Source organism: Bufo gargarizans, chromosome 7 (assembly GCF_014858855.1).
Source record: "Bufo gargarizans isolate SCDJY-AF-19 chromosome 7, ASM1485885v1, whole genome shotgun sequence".
NCBI lineage: Eukaryota > Metazoa > Chordata > Amphibia > Anura > Bufonidae > Bufo > Bufo gargarizans.
Window position 1 is genome coordinate 134,218,254 of NC_058086.1, and position 16,672 is coordinate 134,234,925.

At 40.7% G+C, this 16,672-nt stretch overlaps 1 protein-coding gene across 7 annotated transcripts in view; it reads left to right on the forward strand.

Annotated features, from left to right (window-relative positions):
* DENND1B (DENN domain containing 1B) overlaps window positions 1-16,672 on the forward strand; it is a 200,956-nt gene that overhangs the window by 173,825 nt on the left and 10,459 nt on the right. For 4 of the 7 annotated variants that reach the window (XM_044302466.1, XM_044302464.1, XM_044302465.1 and 1 more), the window contains 5 exons: window positions 3,988-4,056; window positions 4,234-4,278; window positions 5,813-5,920; window positions 11,195-11,277; window positions 11,970-12,195. In XM_044302466.1, coding sequence (XP_044158401.1) covers window positions 3,988-4,056; window positions 4,234-4,278; window positions 5,813-5,920; window positions 11,195-11,277; window positions 11,970-12,195 — 531 coding nt within the window. Of the gene's footprint in view, window positions 1-3,987; window positions 4,057-4,233; window positions 4,279-5,812; window positions 5,921-5,997; window positions 6,099-11,194; window positions 11,278-11,969; window positions 12,196-13,736; window positions 13,786-16,672 lie in introns of those variants that run through there. The other 3 variants (XM_044302469.1, XM_044302467.1, XM_044302470.1) reach the window with 3 other exon arrangements.

The following is a 16,672-nucleotide window of genomic DNA, read 5'->3' on the forward strand; positions in this document are numbered from 1 at the left end:
TGCTTCAACAAAGTATTAGTTTAAGGGTGTGCACACTTATGCAACCATATTATTTGATTTTTACTTAAAATACTTAAAATATTTCAGTTTGTTTTTCAATTGAGTTGTACAGTATATAGGTCATGTTATTAGGTGGAAAACGTTCTGAAATGATTTATCTTTGTCTCATTTTTTTTACATCACAGAAACCTGGCATTTTAACAGGGGTGTGTAGACTTTTTATATCCACTGTATGTAGTTGTAAGCCATACTTAAAGAGGATACCTCCATAGTGGTATCCTATCTTAATATGAATGTCCGTCTTGTAACACCATGCCATCTTAGGTCCAAAAAGCATGAGAGAAGCAAAGCCTTAACTGCTATAAAATTATGTTATAGGGAGTCTATCAGCAATTTTTACATAGGTAGGGGCTGGGGAGAGAAGTATAAACATACCTTTTTACCATCAGGAGTAGGGCGAATGTGAAGTTTTGTTTCGCCAGTCACTGGTTTGGCAACTTCACTGGAGGTGAAGGTTCACTTTGAAGTGCTTTCTGCATTGAGCTGCTGATACAGTCTGTCCCCCCCGTCCCCCCCGTCCCCCCGCCCTGAGTGACAAATGTAGAATCCATCCAGACGACCACTACAGCTGTCCCCTGAGAAAAGGGTCTGTGAAGTTGCTCAATGTAGAGAGCACTTCACAGTCAAACACCATCTCCTGGGCACTAGCAGAATAAAAGTTCATATTCAGACTACTACTGTTAAAGGGTAACTGTCATGTTTTCATAAAAAAAATCAGTTTTAGCATATGTTAGTGCTGCAGCAGAATTATGCATAAAGCAATCTTTAGTTTCTTCACATACCAATGTTTTCCTTGAGTTTTCCCCTTATTTATGGCTGTTTCATTTACAATATGAGTACCTTCTCAAGATGGCTCCTCTACCAGTTCTCTGAGGCCAAAACTGCTTTCCCTCACTTCACATACGCACTTACTGTAGCCTGAAGCTCCCTGCCAGTCAATCAGATTGGATTACTGAGAGACACGCCTCCTCACTCTGAAGCCTAATGCAGGCATGCAGTGTTGAGGAACGGCCCTCCATCTTCCTGTCTTCTTAGCCAGAGACAGACAAGTCATAGCAACTGTCTATTAACCACTTCACATCTGGGTCATCTGCCCCCTTCCTGACCAGGTCTAATTTTGCAAATCTGACATATCACACTTTATGTGGTAATAACTTTGGAACGCTTTAACTTATCCACGCCATTCAGAGATTGTTTTCTCGTGACACATTGTACTTCATGCTATTCATAAATTTGAGTCAATATATTTCACCTTTATTTATGAAAAAATCCCAAATTTACCAAAAATTTTGAAAAATTAGCAATTTTCAAAATTTCTATTTCTCTACTTTTAAAACGGAAAGTGATACCTCATAAAATATTTATTACTTAACATTCCCCATATGTCTACTTTATGTTGGCATCATTTTGGAAATGTCATTGTATTTTTTTAGGACATTAGAAGGCTTAGAAGTTTAGAAGCAATTCTTAAAATTTTTAAGACCGTTTCCCAAACCCACTTTTTAAGGACCAATTCAGGTCTGAAGTTACTTTGTGGGGCCTACATAGTGGAAACCCCCCATAGATGACCCCATTGTAGAAACTACTTCCCTCAAGTTACTTAAAACCGATTTTTAAATTTCACTTTTTTGGCAGATTTTCAATTTTGAGCCAATTTTTTATTTAACACATCGATGGTTAACAGCCAAATAAAACTCAATATTTATTACCCAGATTCTGCAGTTTACAGAAACACCCTACATGTGGTCATAAACTGCTGTATGGGCACACGGCAGGGCGCAGAAGAAAAGGAGCACCACATGGTTTTTAGATGCCATGTCCCATTTGAAGCCCCCTGATGCACCCTTACAGTAGAAACTTCCAAGTGACGCCATTTTGGAAACTAGGGGATAAGGTGCCAATTTTATTGGTACTATTTTTGGGTACATATGATTTTTTGATCATTCATTATAACACTTTATGGGGCAAGGTGACCCAAAAATTGGTTGTTTTAGCACAGTTTTTATTCATTTATTTATTTATTTTTACAGCGTTCACCTGAGGGGTTCGGTCAAGTGACATTTTTATAGAGCAGATCGTTATGGACGTGGCGATACCTAATATGTATACTTTTTCTTATTTAAGTTTGCCTGATTGGAGTCGGGAAGGAATTTTTACTCCCCTAAAGTGAGGAAAATTGGCTTCTACCTCACAGGTTTTTTTTGCCTTCCTCTGGATCAACTTGCAGGATGACAGGCCGAACTGGATGGACAAATGTCTTTTTTTGGCCTTATGTACTATGTTACTATGTTAAGTTTTACACAATAATAGCATTTTTCAAACAAAAAAATTATATTTTAATGTGTCCATGTTCTGAGAGCTATATTTTTTTTATTGTTAGAGCGATTTTTCTTATGTAGGGGCAAATTTTTTGCGGAATGAGGTGACTATTTTATTATTACCATTTTGTGGGACATACGCCTTTTTGATCACTTGGTGTTGCACTTTTTGTCATGTAAAGTGACAAAAATTGCTTTTTTTTTTACACATTTATTTTTTTTATGGTGTTTATCGGACTGGGTCGATCATGTGATATATTTATAGAGCCGACTGTCACGGACATGGCAATACCAAATATGTCTATTTTATTTTATTTTTTCTATTTAAAAAAAATATATGATTATTCTTTACTTCGGGATTATTATTTCTTTTTACATGTGAAACCTTTTTTTTTTTATTCTTTTTTTTTAACACTTTAATTTTGTATTTTTTATTTGACACTTTTCGTCCCCCATAAGGTCATACAAGACCTCTGGGGGACATTTAACTTCACTTTTTTTGCCTCAAGGTCTGTTAAAAACCTCACAGCTCCTGCACTCTCCCGGCGCCCGGTGATCACATGACTGCCGGGCCAGAACAGGAAGCGCATAGCGAATGCAGCGATCTAGAAGGCAGGGACACCTGGGCACTCTCCCTGCCTTCTCTAAGGGTTGCCCTGCTGTCACTGACAGCCGGCAACCCGATCTGCAGCTGCACGATTAGCGTGCAGCTGCAGTTTCTGAATGGACGTTCAGGAACATCCATTCAGAAATATAGAACCACCTCCCGGATGTTTTTAGTCTATGAGCGGACGGGAGGTGGTTAAGGGAGCAGTGGAAGGGGACACTAATGAAAGCTGTTATTAGAAGGTAATTACAGATCTTTTGACAATCATTCACAGACTGGCTCAGGTATACATGCCTAGCTCTAATAAACTAGCAAATAAAAAAAAAATGACATTTATCCTTTAAGTTTAAAAGGGTTTTCTACTATTTTCATACTGATGACCTATCCTCTGGATAGGTCATCAGTATCTGATAATTGGGGCTTTGCCACCCGGGACCCCTGCCGATCACCTATTTTGAAAAGGCAGTTGACCTCACAGGAGGACCTTCTCACAGCTCAGCAAGCAAAGCGCCACACATAATAAAGTGGCTGTACTTGGTATCGCAGCTCAGCCCCATTCACTTGAATGGTGCTGAGCTGCATCTAGGCCACATGAACGTGACGTTACTGACCTAGGAAAAGCAGAGAGAAGGCCGTGGCACTTACAGTAGGGATGGTGCCTTCTCGAACAGCTGATCAGGTGTCAGACCCCACCGATCAGATACTGATACATCAATATTTAAATGTCAGAAAACCCCTTTAAGTAAGCACAACAGAGGTATGTTTGTATGCTGTAAACCAGCCTAGTGCAAACTGTTGGCAGGATCCTTTTAAGACATTTTAAACCCACTCAGATTAGAAAAACATAATAACATTTGAGTGGACATTCACTTTAAGTTACAGTTAGCCACATATTAATGTTTACTTCCCGAGCCATGTGTAGATTTCATTTTTTTACATTTTCTAATGTGTATCTAGAAGCCAGGCCTACATGATCTAAATTATGCTTGCTCTTACTTACAGAAAGGTGGTGCACTAATTAATACAGCAGTGATTAAAGCTAGCCCAGCTATGAAGAATGCGTATATGTATGTAAGTATACTAAAAAAGTGACCATTCTGCCATAAATAGTTGTTAGGTATAGACTGTTGCCAAATGAAGGGATATGCACCTTTTTTTATAATATATCATGTAATATATTTATCAAAAGGAAACTAAACTTGCTGTTAAAGGAGTCCTGGCGTAAACTGTTAATTAATTTCATTGCAGGCCAAACAAGGCATCAAGGAAGTGAAGAGCAAGCTAAAATATAAGGTACTGTCATTGTTATTACTGATCCCGTACTCACCCCCAGAATATCTGTTCTCAGGATACTTATTAGTGTCACATTCTTCTTTTTTCTATTTGGTAATGGTAACCCAGTAGTAAAATATTCTTCAGGATATTGTATTCTGCATTTATGTCCCAATTTATCATATTACTTGAATTTTATAGCTTTCATGTAAAACACTCTTTCAAATTCCCCATGTTAGCCTTCTCCATTATTGAAACATTTTACACAAGAGATTCAGTAATAGGTTTTACTCTGGAGGTCAGGGAGCTAGACAGATGCTCACTGCAGTTCAGACCCTGTTAATGAACTCATAATGCCGCCCTCCCAGAGCATATCCAACCTGTGGTAAAGAATGTCCGGCCCGTTGGCAGGGTATAACCCTGCTGGATATTAGTAAATTCCTCAGTATTACTACCTACAGAAAGTCCTTGAATTTGTGTGACCTCATAGATGCCATCATTTTTTTTTTTTTTGTTCTTTTATAACAACTAAAACTAAATGACTATTACTTTGTACTTTCTAAATTACTTGTGTATTTTGAAAAGCTCTTTTCTTTTTTGCAAAAACACTGTGGCCAGATGTTTGCTAAAATTGAATAGTGGACTGTTGGTGGGTGATTTCTTTAAAAAAATTTTTAGTCCATGGCTTTAAAAAGAAATGTAGCATGCTCTCTCGGTATATTATTTCCTGAGTTATCCCATAGGCTTCACTATAGGACAAGGACAAACGCCTGAAAAAACAAACAAAAAAAGGCTTATAAAAAATGCATGAAAATCATAGTGTTTCATCCAAGCCACAAAAAAGCGCAAAGAATTTATGAATTTGAGACATTCTAACTTAATATAGGAGATTGCCTTTGCACATTGGCATATGGAAGCACGAAAGACTATGTTCGATATACATGTTGTTTCAATAACGAAGAGGGAAATGTGACTTTTTGCAACTTTACACCACTCACTCCAGTTTTGTAATATGGGTTTAAAAGTGGAGTAGAAAACTGGAGGAGCTTCTCTAGGCAGAAGTGTTGGATTAAAGGACAAGCCAAATTTATCAAACAACCTGCGACATTTGATAAATGTGGCACAAAGTATTCCAACACAGACTCCAGCAAAACTGACTTCAAATATTCTCCTCGTGATAAATTCCCCCCTTGGGTCCTTTCTCAGCTGAGGACTGATTGACATTAGTTTGTTGCCAGTCCATATCTGTGGGATGTGATCTACAGACATCCCCGATGGGCACCGTATATAATGTATATGTAGAGAGAGAACACAATGTAAAATATCTATAAAAACTATTCTCACAACCAATCAGAGAGCAGCTTTTAACTTCCAGCCTGCACTACACAAATTAAAGTTGGAACCTGATTAGTTCTTATGTCCAGTATCCAATTTTCTCAGCTTTCATTTTAATAAATGGTCTTGTTAAGTATAGCGTGAAGATATTCTGTATGTTGCCTGTTACTAACTGCATGTGTTTTGCATGTCCCATGCATGTTTGGTGGCTCTGTTACAGGAAATTGAGGAGGAGAATTCTGTGGATGGTTTGGAGTCCATGAACTCCAATACTTTTCCTTTAAACAACACAAAACGACCAAACTCCGAGAAGCGGAAACTGTCACAGGTGAGGAGAGTGGTGTAGTAGTCATGTAGACAGTCACTGGGTAGGAAGGCCACTAATTCTGCTTTTTTTTTCTACAGAGAGCCAATTAGCTATAGAGGAGATTTGGAGCTGTGTATCATAAAAACAGAGCTCTCACCCCTATGAAGATATATGATTAAAGGGAGTCTGTCACCTCCATATGACCAGTTACAGTGCTTACATGGCTCTGTAGCACACCTATACAGGATTGTAACGGTACCTTTGTTCTTTTCTTTAGACTTGCACCAGCAGGAAAATGAAAGTTTAATTCATATGCAAATGAGCACTCGCAAGTGCCCAGGGGCGGCGTTCAGTGTGTAGGTGCCCAGGCTGCTCTGCCTTCTTTTCACTTTACTCCTCCCCAGCCTCTGCCTTTGCCCGCCCTCCAAGTCTCTTGCCTCATCGATAGGTCCGGACTTGGAGGGCGGGCAAAGGAAGAGGCTGGGGAGGAGTAAAGAGAAAAGAAGGCAGAGCAGCCTGGGCTCCTACACACTGAACGCCGCCCCTGGGCACTTGCGAGTGCTCATTTGCATATGAATTAAACTTTAATTTTCCTGCTGGTGCAAGTCTAAAGAAAAGAACAAAGGTACCGTTACAATCCTGTATAGGTGTGCTACAGAGCCATGTAAGCACTGTATATGGCCATATGGAGGTGACAGACTCCCTTTAAATGAATGGTGAAAGAATAATGAACCCAAAATTTGTGGCTTTTTTACATTTTTACTGCCACTTTTCAAAAACTGTGCGTGGCTTAGGGGAAGGGGTTGGCCTCACAGCCTGCTTTATATAATTTATGGCAGAAACTGGCACATAGACAAATTGTTTAAAAATTATTACTCCAGCACGCTTCAGACTAAGGCTACTTTCACACTAGCTTTTTTTTGCTAGATCCGGCAGGGTTCAGCAAAAACGCGTCTGTTACTGATAATACAACCATCTGCATCTGTTATGAACGGATCCGGTTGTATTATCTTTAACATTGCCAATACGGATCCGTCATGAACTCCATTGAAAGTCAATGGGGGACAGATCCGTTTCTATTGTGTCAGAGAAAACCATTGACTTGCATTGTCGGTCATGACGGATCCATCTTGCTCTGCATCCCAGGACGGAAAGCAAACTTGCTGCGGTTTGCTCTCCGGTATGAGAACAGAATGCATTCTGTTCTGTTCAGTTACCTTTTGTCCCCATTGACAATAAATGGGGACAAAACGGAAACGTTTTTTTTTTCCAGTATTGAGACCCTATGACGGAACTCAATACCAGAAAATATTAACGCTAATGTGAAAGTAGCCTAAGATTGGCATATGAAACACCAGTCTTAATAAATCCCCCCCATAATGTTAAAAAATGGACATTCAGGTTGTCAGCCATAGACACACCGATAATTTAGTGAATGCCTGGTCAATTTTTGCTGACAGATTTTAGTAATCTAGCACCTCCAGAATCTGTGTAGGGTAGTCAGATCAATCACATATTGACGGCTTCCATGTAGCCTACCTGTAGAATGTCTTTAGGGACAGGTAGAAGAGATGTATCTTTCCTGAGACCTGATCGTATGTAGTGGTTTCAAAAATGGCAAAATGTTTTAATTGGGATTCGTTTAGTGGTCAGCCTAGCTTGCTTTGATCAAGAACAGATGTTAGGATTCCCTTGTATTTATGCCATTGCCGGACATGTGCTTCACTGGAGCCACAGAATGATAGACTAGACGTTCATTAAGCCTTAGATAGCAGTGAAGGTGGAGCGCCAGCAATCAGAATCCCATCTCTTGCAAAATGGCCATTCCCACCAAAACCGTACAGCGCTGGTTTGAAGTTGTTTTCTGTCATACTGACACTATTCCCCATAATCTAGTCTCCTCTCCTCTGTGCTTCCCTAATTAGCAATGGTGACTTCCTCGTTAGCCTGGCAGCGGTGGTGAAAATGTCAACATTCTGCAAAAAAAAAAATCCCCAATTAGATCTGAAAAAACTCGTATCAATTCCGTTGCTCTGCAACAGCCACAGGGGAACATGCATTATGGAAAGTAACCCCCTCGGTGCCACATTGCACTGACATTGCCAGCAAACGGCCTGGACACAAAGTAAAATCAAATTGTTTCCTAAACGTAATTAAACTATGCTCTCCTCTGCGTCTGCTGCGCCGTGTACACTGCTGTGTACTGTCGTATTGACTTCTGGAAATCTGATAGAAGAATATTTGAGTGTCTGAATGGGTTAAGTAATGACAATATACTTATAATCTTTTCTGCGAATGATTTATAAATCCCTAATGCGACATGGTTTTTAATCCAGCCACCATGATTAAGGTGAAATATGCTGCTCTTAATGAGTGGTTTTGTGGATGTTACCGCTGCGCTTATACAGTTAATCCTGGATTTATTTTAAATGATTTTATTGGGTTTTGATATAAACATCAATACAGATATGAACAGGGTTGTACAATTTTTGATAGAAATCATAGTACAATACATTCTACTCATAGAGATTATTGTTTAATAAAGCAGTTTTGGCAATTATATTGTTATGCTATCATCAAGAATCATAGTCTTTGTACATATGCACCTGTATAAAAGGTAAGAACCCATTAAAGCAGATATGAACTCGAACAAAGGTGTGAACATGAACATAGGAGAGACAAGTTTCCCAGATTATACCCATAAGTTTAAAGAAACATAGAAATGGTGTTATCCAAATAACCAATGCTGACCTAGTTATGCTGTGTATCTAAGCTATAATACCTACGCCCGGGTATAGGACATATAAATAGAAATATGTTAAGTGGATCAAGGTTCTTGAAGGTCTGGGTGTAACCTTATCCATTGTGACCACTTAGAACGGAAAGTATTGAGGGACCCTCTTTGGCAAGCTAGAACCCTTTCACATACCGTATGTAGCTATTGTATACAATAGATTGTACCTCCGCTATGGAGGGTATTGAAAGGGATTTCCAATGTCTAGCAATAGCGAATTTTGAAGAATGTAATAAATGACACATGATAGTTCTGACCTGGCGTGGAAAGGATTCAATATTAATTAACATGAGGGCTGTTTCTGGAGGTAGCTGAACTAGCAAAGGGTTCATTTGTTGGAGAAGCTTGGTGATTGACTGCCAAAAGGGTTTGAGTTTTGGGCAATCTCAGAATATGTGGAGCAAAGAGCCACTTTGACTACAATGTCTCCAACATTTGTGCGAAACGTTGGCATATATATACGTGCTAAACGCTCCGGAGTGTAATACCAACGTAATGGCAGTTTGTCATATTGTTCCCAATGTGTAGCGCACTTCGTAGATGAGTGTGCCCAGAGAATAGCTTGGCGCCAAGCTGCCTCTGACAGCTTTATAGAGAAGTCTTGTTCCCATGCTAACATTGCAGAGTTTTTGTGGAAAACACTGTTATGTGTCAGAGAAGAATAAAGTTGTTTAACACCCTTCCTTCTCGTGCCACCTCTAGTATTCAATAGATCATTCATGATGGTAGGGGTATCAAATGTTGGTGGCATTCTAGAGGTAAGGAATGATGCTATTCTATTAAATGTGTGCTGCTCAGTACCAGGCAACTGAAATGTTTCCTGAATTTCATGGAATAACATCAACTTCTCGTTTTTGTAAACATCTGATAAAAATACTATTTGACTGTCTGCCCATCGGTCAATAGTGAGATCTGGCATATATGCCCTTAAGGCTTCCAACCGTATTCGGATTTTAAAGTATAACTGTCATATTTTCATTTAAATAAAAAAACTATTTTAGCACATGTTACTGTTGCAGCAGCATTATGCATAAAGCAATCTTTAGTTTCTTCACTTACCACTGTTTTCCTTGAGTTTTCCCCTTAGTTACGGCTGTTTTGAATCCTACATTGAGTATCTTTTCAAGATGGCTCCTCTGCCAGTTATCTGAGGCCAAAACTGCATTCCCTCAGGTCAAATACGAACTTGCTGTAGCCAGCAGCTCCCTGCCAGCCAATCAGATTGGATTACTGAGAGACACGCCTCTAGTGCAGTGTGAAGGACCGCCCCTCTGACTTCCTAGCCGGAGAAAGATGAGCCATAGCAACTGTCTTTTAAAGGGAACTTGTCACCAGGATTTTGGGTATAGAGCTGAGGACATAGGTTGCTAGATAGCCGCTAGCACATCCGCAATACCCAGTCCCCATAGCTCTGTGTGCTTTTATTGTGTATAAAAAACGATTTGATACATATGCAAATTAACCTGAGATGAGTCAGAGCTTGAAAATATGACTCTTCTCTGGTCACACAAGTAAGATATGACTCTTTAATGTTAATTTGCATATGTATCAAATCGTTTTTTTATAAAATAAAAGCACAGAGAGCTATGGGGACTGGATATTGTGGATGTGCTAGCGGCGATCTAGCAACCCATGTCCTCAGCTCTATACCCAAAATCCCGGTGACAGGTTCCCTTTAAGGGAGCAGTGGAAAGGGACAGGGGACATTAATGAAAGCTCTTATTATAAGGTAATTACAGATCTTTTGGCAATCATTGACAGACTGGCTCAGGTATACATGCCTAGCTATAATAAACTAGCAAATAAAGAAAATATGACAGTTATCCTTTAATTCTAGGTGCTGTACTCTTAACAATGGAGCACCCAGTCCTCCATGCAATCAACGATGTTATTACTGGCGAATGGACCGTTTTAGAGCATAACTGAATATGGCTAGTTAGGCTAGTCACCCCTGTCAACTTTGCCTCAAGACCAGGCCATATCTTTTGCCTTTTTTCCTCTGCCCAATGTTTGGTCTTGTCCCATAAGAAGGCTATATAATATCGCTATAGGTCTGGTAGTCCCATGCCTCCATTGTGTTTAGCCTTAATCATCAGGGGATACGCCAATCTCAGTCTCCTCCCCCGCCAGACAAAGGGTGTCATTTGTAAGCGGAGTGAAAGGAAGACTGAACATGGTAGAGGGATAGGTGTTAATTCTGGATTTAGAGAATGCAATAGCGTATTACAATCACGCCATGTTGGAGGTGCAGCTTGTGAGCCATGGCCAAAGTGGAGAGCACAGAAAACCATAGCTGGTATTTTCAAATGTAGATGCTTTACTGCCCTCTTGTGGTCAACAGATATAAGACATGAGATTTTAAATTTTTCTTGTACATTACTCTTCTCGAGCCATCTTCATTAGGTGTGATTTCAGTCCTATAAAATAAGTTTCCGCCACTGCATAGTAGTCCTTTGTGGCAAGTGAAATTTTTAAGCAATTCTCTTTCCCTTTTCCTCCAGTCAAGAAAAAACCGACAACTTCTGAGCACAGCGAACCATAACTCTGGGCTGGAGGATTCTGACACTGGTGACAGTGCCAGCAAGTGAGTAACACTGTATAATAAGGTCATGGAAATAAAGCTATAGGGAGAGTACATAGAATGAATCAATGAAAGCATCATTCCATTTGCATAGATTTTGCCATGGGTGTTGCTCTCTGATGATAACCATAATTTATTCAAACAAATTATAATTTAGCATTCAGATTATGTTATTCTGTACAACTTCAAACATTGTCAAATTATATCATCCCTTTTAAGCTATAATAAAGCCTATGGAAAGGAACCGTTAAAATGAGACAGCCCCGTAAATCCAGAATCCTCAAAGAAGAATTTACCGATTAGTCTAGCATTGGCATGTCAGAACAGAGATGCAACTGGCTCACCACCGACGAGATTAAATGCTGGACTACCTGGCATGGGTCTGTTTAAGATTCATTTCACTGCGCCATGCGTGGGGCTTTGAATCACTGATAATTCGGGCCACCAGAAGACTATTAGAATTTTCTGTATGTAGAGCCTAGCTCATTGTAAGGTGTTCTCATAGACATCCCAAAGCTTCATGCGTGTTTTACACTTATTCATTTGGTGCTATTATCGCATTAAGTGAAATACTGCATTCAGTGAATACTGCATTTCCACCTTCCTTGCTGTAAATTGATTCCAGCCAGTTACCTGCTGTGTGTACCATTTGCATCACATAACACACAGTCCATGCCTCCATCTCTTCTGCCCAGGTTGTCTTCAGAGGACAGTGAAGAGGCATCTGCATATCTGTATGACAGTGACGCTTCCAACGATGACGTGAGTCTGTCCTCCCGCCCAGGAGGAGAGATGGATCTTCTTGGAGAGATCTTAGACTCACTGAGCACCCACAGTTCTGATCCTGGTGGAGGCCGCCTCACAGCTGCTAAGAGTCTGGACTTCTTTCGTTCTGTAGAAGATCTGGACTATAAGGTTACGGTATGTTTCTAATTTTTAAGTATTTCTCTGCCCTTCATTTAATGTTCTTTATGTTTTGATCTGTTTTCTGATTTAATTTGGAGATTTGGCATTTTAACACAAATTATCTCGTCATTTACCTATACTTGGTTTGACCAAAATCTGCATAAGAAATGTTATTCTGCCTTAAAGAAGATTTCCAGGCAGCCCTTGCCAAGGCTCCTTTTCCTTGGTATATGTGTGACAGTTACTGGATAATCTTTTTGTCCCTGTCTTTGCTGTCATAGACATAAACTCTACACGTGCTTTCTTGTGAGTTTGTGGTAGACATGTCCTGAAACCCAGTAGAGCTGTAGTGGAAAGCACAGGGAAAAAACAGAGCGGGACGGTGGACTTGAAACTACCTTACACTTCTATTAGACAATGAAGCTAAGCTGGAGTCACTGGTCATTGCTCTGATAAGACAGAAGGTGGACTTCAGACTACCTTACACTTCTATTAGACAATGAAGCTAAGCTGGAGTCACTGTTCATTGCTCTGATAAGACAGAAGATGGACTTCAGACTACCGTACACTTCTATTAGACAATGAAGCTAAGCTGGAGTCACTGTTCATTGCTCTGATAAGACAGAAGGTGGACTTCAGACTACCGTACACTTCTATTAGACAATGAAGCTAAGCTGGAGTCACTGGTCATTGCTCTGATAAGACAGAAGGTGGACTTCAGACTACCGTACACTTCTATTAGACAATGAAGCTAAGCTGGAGTCACTGGTCATTGCTTTACCTTGTGTCATTTCTATAAAAAAAACAGCCAGCACTGAAAAATGAAACTAACATATAATCCAATATCTAAAGGTAGACATGTAGGTAAGTTTAGAAAAGCAACTGCTTTTATGCCTAAAGGGGTGTCCATCATTCTTAGATCTGCCATCCCTGCCGATCAGCTGTTTTGAGGGACCGCAGCCCACATGTAAACTCTTCAGTGTCTTCATTCTTTACATCAGGTAGCAGGCTGGTTCCTACTCACGGCACAAGTGAATGAGACAGGGTTAGAGAATGCAGCATTTGCATGAATACCGCAACCCTTTCAAATATCTGTCGGACCCACACCAGTTTAAAACTAATAGCCTATCCTGAGGATAAGCCATAGATGTTTACTAAGCTGGATAACCTCTTTAAGGCCAGTTTCACACATAATTATTTATGATGCTGTGAGTTCCTATCTCATCACGGGCATACTAAACTGTAGTCACATAATGCCGTAACTAAAGTCTAATAGTCCTGCAGTGAGATCATTATGATGTGTTCAGTCCGGGAAATACTGCTCCTACACACAGCGTGTTTCCCAGACTGAATATGCTCGTGTGAAACTGGCCTAAGGATACCTTGCCATGTCCAGAAACTGATCAGATGTGTGTGTGCAGCCTGTTCTCTTGGTGGCTAGTTTGCACATACCTTTGTATAGTTCAGCATGTGTAGAACGGTTTCTGTTCTTTCTGACTGTCCTTTTTGCATTGACTTTTTTCTTCCTGCATTCAATTTGTTGAACTTGATATCAGGAAAACAAATCGGAATCAATGAGTGTGAAAGAAAAAATCTATACCAAAGGTAGGCACCTGTAGATGTCCATTCCCATGGCTCCCTGTTCCCAGCATGCTGTGCATGTCTTCAGTATATCAATGTCGTCACCCATTTTTCTTCTGGAGATGTCGCTGGCTGTTGACCTCATTGACAAGTTAATGTTTGTGCCATTAAACCTAATCTGCGGATTTGCCTCACCCCGTGCACTGCACGGTCACAGCATACATCGGCATTCTGAGGAAGATGAATTTCATCTAAATCTCATCTACGTTCTGGTATAGTAATATGCAGATCATCTGTTCAATGTGGACGGTATCGACGCCCTGAACCACAATGCTTGTGATATGAACATGTGGGCAGCACCCGAGGAGGAAAGCTCTGCTGTCAGTGACTCCAGAACAAACGGCACTGCTGATTGGAGGACAACAGCTGGCCGACAGGGTTCTCGTCCTAATGCTCCGCACACATGTCTGCATCACAGGGGCTGCAGAGGCAGATAACTGGACCTGTCCATGCCAGGATTCTGTTAGCTGACTGCTAATAGATCTCTTCAAGAGGTCTACATTTAAAGGGCATCTGTCAGCAGATTTGTACCTATGACACTGGCTGACCTGTTGCTTGGCAGCTGAAGGCATCTGTGTTGGTCCCATGTTCATATGTGCCCAAATTGTGGAGAAAAATTATGTTTTAATATATGCAAATAAGCCTCTAGGAGCCATGGGGCGTTATCATTACCCCCAGAGACTCAGCTTTCTCTGCAGCTTCCATGCCCTCTGTACTTTGATTGACAGGGCCAGGCAGTGAAAATGGCATCACATCTGGTCCTATCAAAGTACAGAGGGCACAGCAGTTGCAGAGAGAGCTGAGCCTCTACATGTAATTTCAAAAGAAAATGGCTGCATACTATTATACATACAAACAATAGCGCTAAGAAATGGGGGTCATTCTAAATAAGTGGTACAATACCTACTATAAATGAGTAAATGGAATCTCTTAGCGCACATATTTGATCAAACGTGTGTCGGGCCCATCTACCAGGCATCAAGGTGGCTTCCGCAGATGGGTCCCTAACACTAGTATACCGCCTCTTCTTGGACTTACCTAAGCCTACAATATTCAGGGCAGTGTAGGAACCAGCTACTTACGTACTCTGCTCAGAAGTCCCAGGTAGATGGGAGTGTTCAGTCTAAAAGAGGCGCTACCCTCAATATATACTACAAGAGAATTTAGACTAGAACCTTTAGAAATCACAGATGCATATCCATGAAGCAAACATGATTATACAAAGAAAATGGCTGCACACCATTATACATACAGACAATAGTATAGTTAATGGCACTGCCCCCATTGCTCCTAGAAGCTAATTTGCATATAGTAAAACTTAATTTTTCTCAGCAATGCCGGCACATATGAACATGGGACCAACACAGATTTCTTCAGCTGCCAAGTGCTCATGTAACAGGTCAGCCAGTGTCATAGGTACAAATGCCCTTTAAATGTAGGCATCTTTAAATGTTGATTGCATTCATGTATCAATGTGTATTAGGCAATTCTACCAATATATTTGGAATTGGGTAACACGTTTTCCTCCTATATGGAGAGTGTCTTCCTGTGGGCAGAGGAGTATTTTGTTTAGGCTAAGAAGCCCTGCAATCCCCTTCAGTCTAGTTTGAGACCACCTGTATAACCTCTCCAGAGGTTTCCACCACAGGTATGTGCTCACTTTGCAGCCTGTTCCTCTGGGCTCGCCACTCCTCCAGATCAGGTAACCACATGAGCACTGCTCTGAAGGCACACTGTACACACACTTTGAAAGCAGTGAAGCTTCAATTTGCGTGAGTTTGCATAGACTATAGCTTTTAATTAATACAATTAATATAGATTCCCTCCAAGGATGACAACATTGACCAAAAATAAACTACAGAGCCATCGACGGTAGGGAATTCAGAAGGCATTCTGTGCCACCAATTGGTTTTCATAGGGTAAAGATGTATGGATGCTCAATAAGAATTCATAATGAGAACTCAAATATGATAACAAGAGTGCACAAGCATAGTATTCATGTTCCTCAGCTGAATGAGCTGCCCAGGACATATTCTCATCATCCATAGCAGCAGTGGCAGAGTGTTATGGGCCCCAGTGCAAACTTTGGATCGGGCCCCATCCCCCCTATTTTTACAATGAGGCGGCAAATGTTCTTTACACTAAAGGCTCCTTCACACGAACATGATTGATAATGCTCCGTGCCTCTCTGTGATATTTTTACTACAAAATCACAGTGAGATAAAGTTGTCACTGTGATTTTGTAGTAAAAAGATCACAGAGAGGCAAAGAGCATTATCACTCATGTATCAAGGGGAGAAAAACAGAACTGGATCGCACATCCACAATGCTATGCTTAGATCTAATTAAAACTCGCTTCTCAGCACAATATTACAGTGTACAGCCCCCCATATTTCATGCTGTACAAGAGGCATTAGTGTACATTTTGATCAAAAGGCATAAGCCCGCTCACCACGCCAAGGTCGCCTCTTTGAGTGGCACCTACTCTGACAAAAAGGCGCAGCACAATGCAGTGACAAAGCGGCACTGCCCTAGTGGGCGTCAGGACCCAGGAGTCAAACAGCAGCCCTGCTGTCTGACAGTGTCACCCATGGCACTGGGTCCCACCAGCACAGCGACCACAAAAACAAAGGCCACCACGCGGTACTGCACCATGTGAACAGTTGTCTAACACAACATGTCTATTGCTATCAGGAACTGCAGGTCAATTACCAGTTATATGCAGACTTCTGCAAAATTAAAACCACCTGTGCCGAATGGTGCTGATACCAGTAATAAAGAAGAAAGATTCAACATGCATATATCAAGGGGAGGTGAGTTTAATTAGATCTAAGCATAGCATAGTGGATGT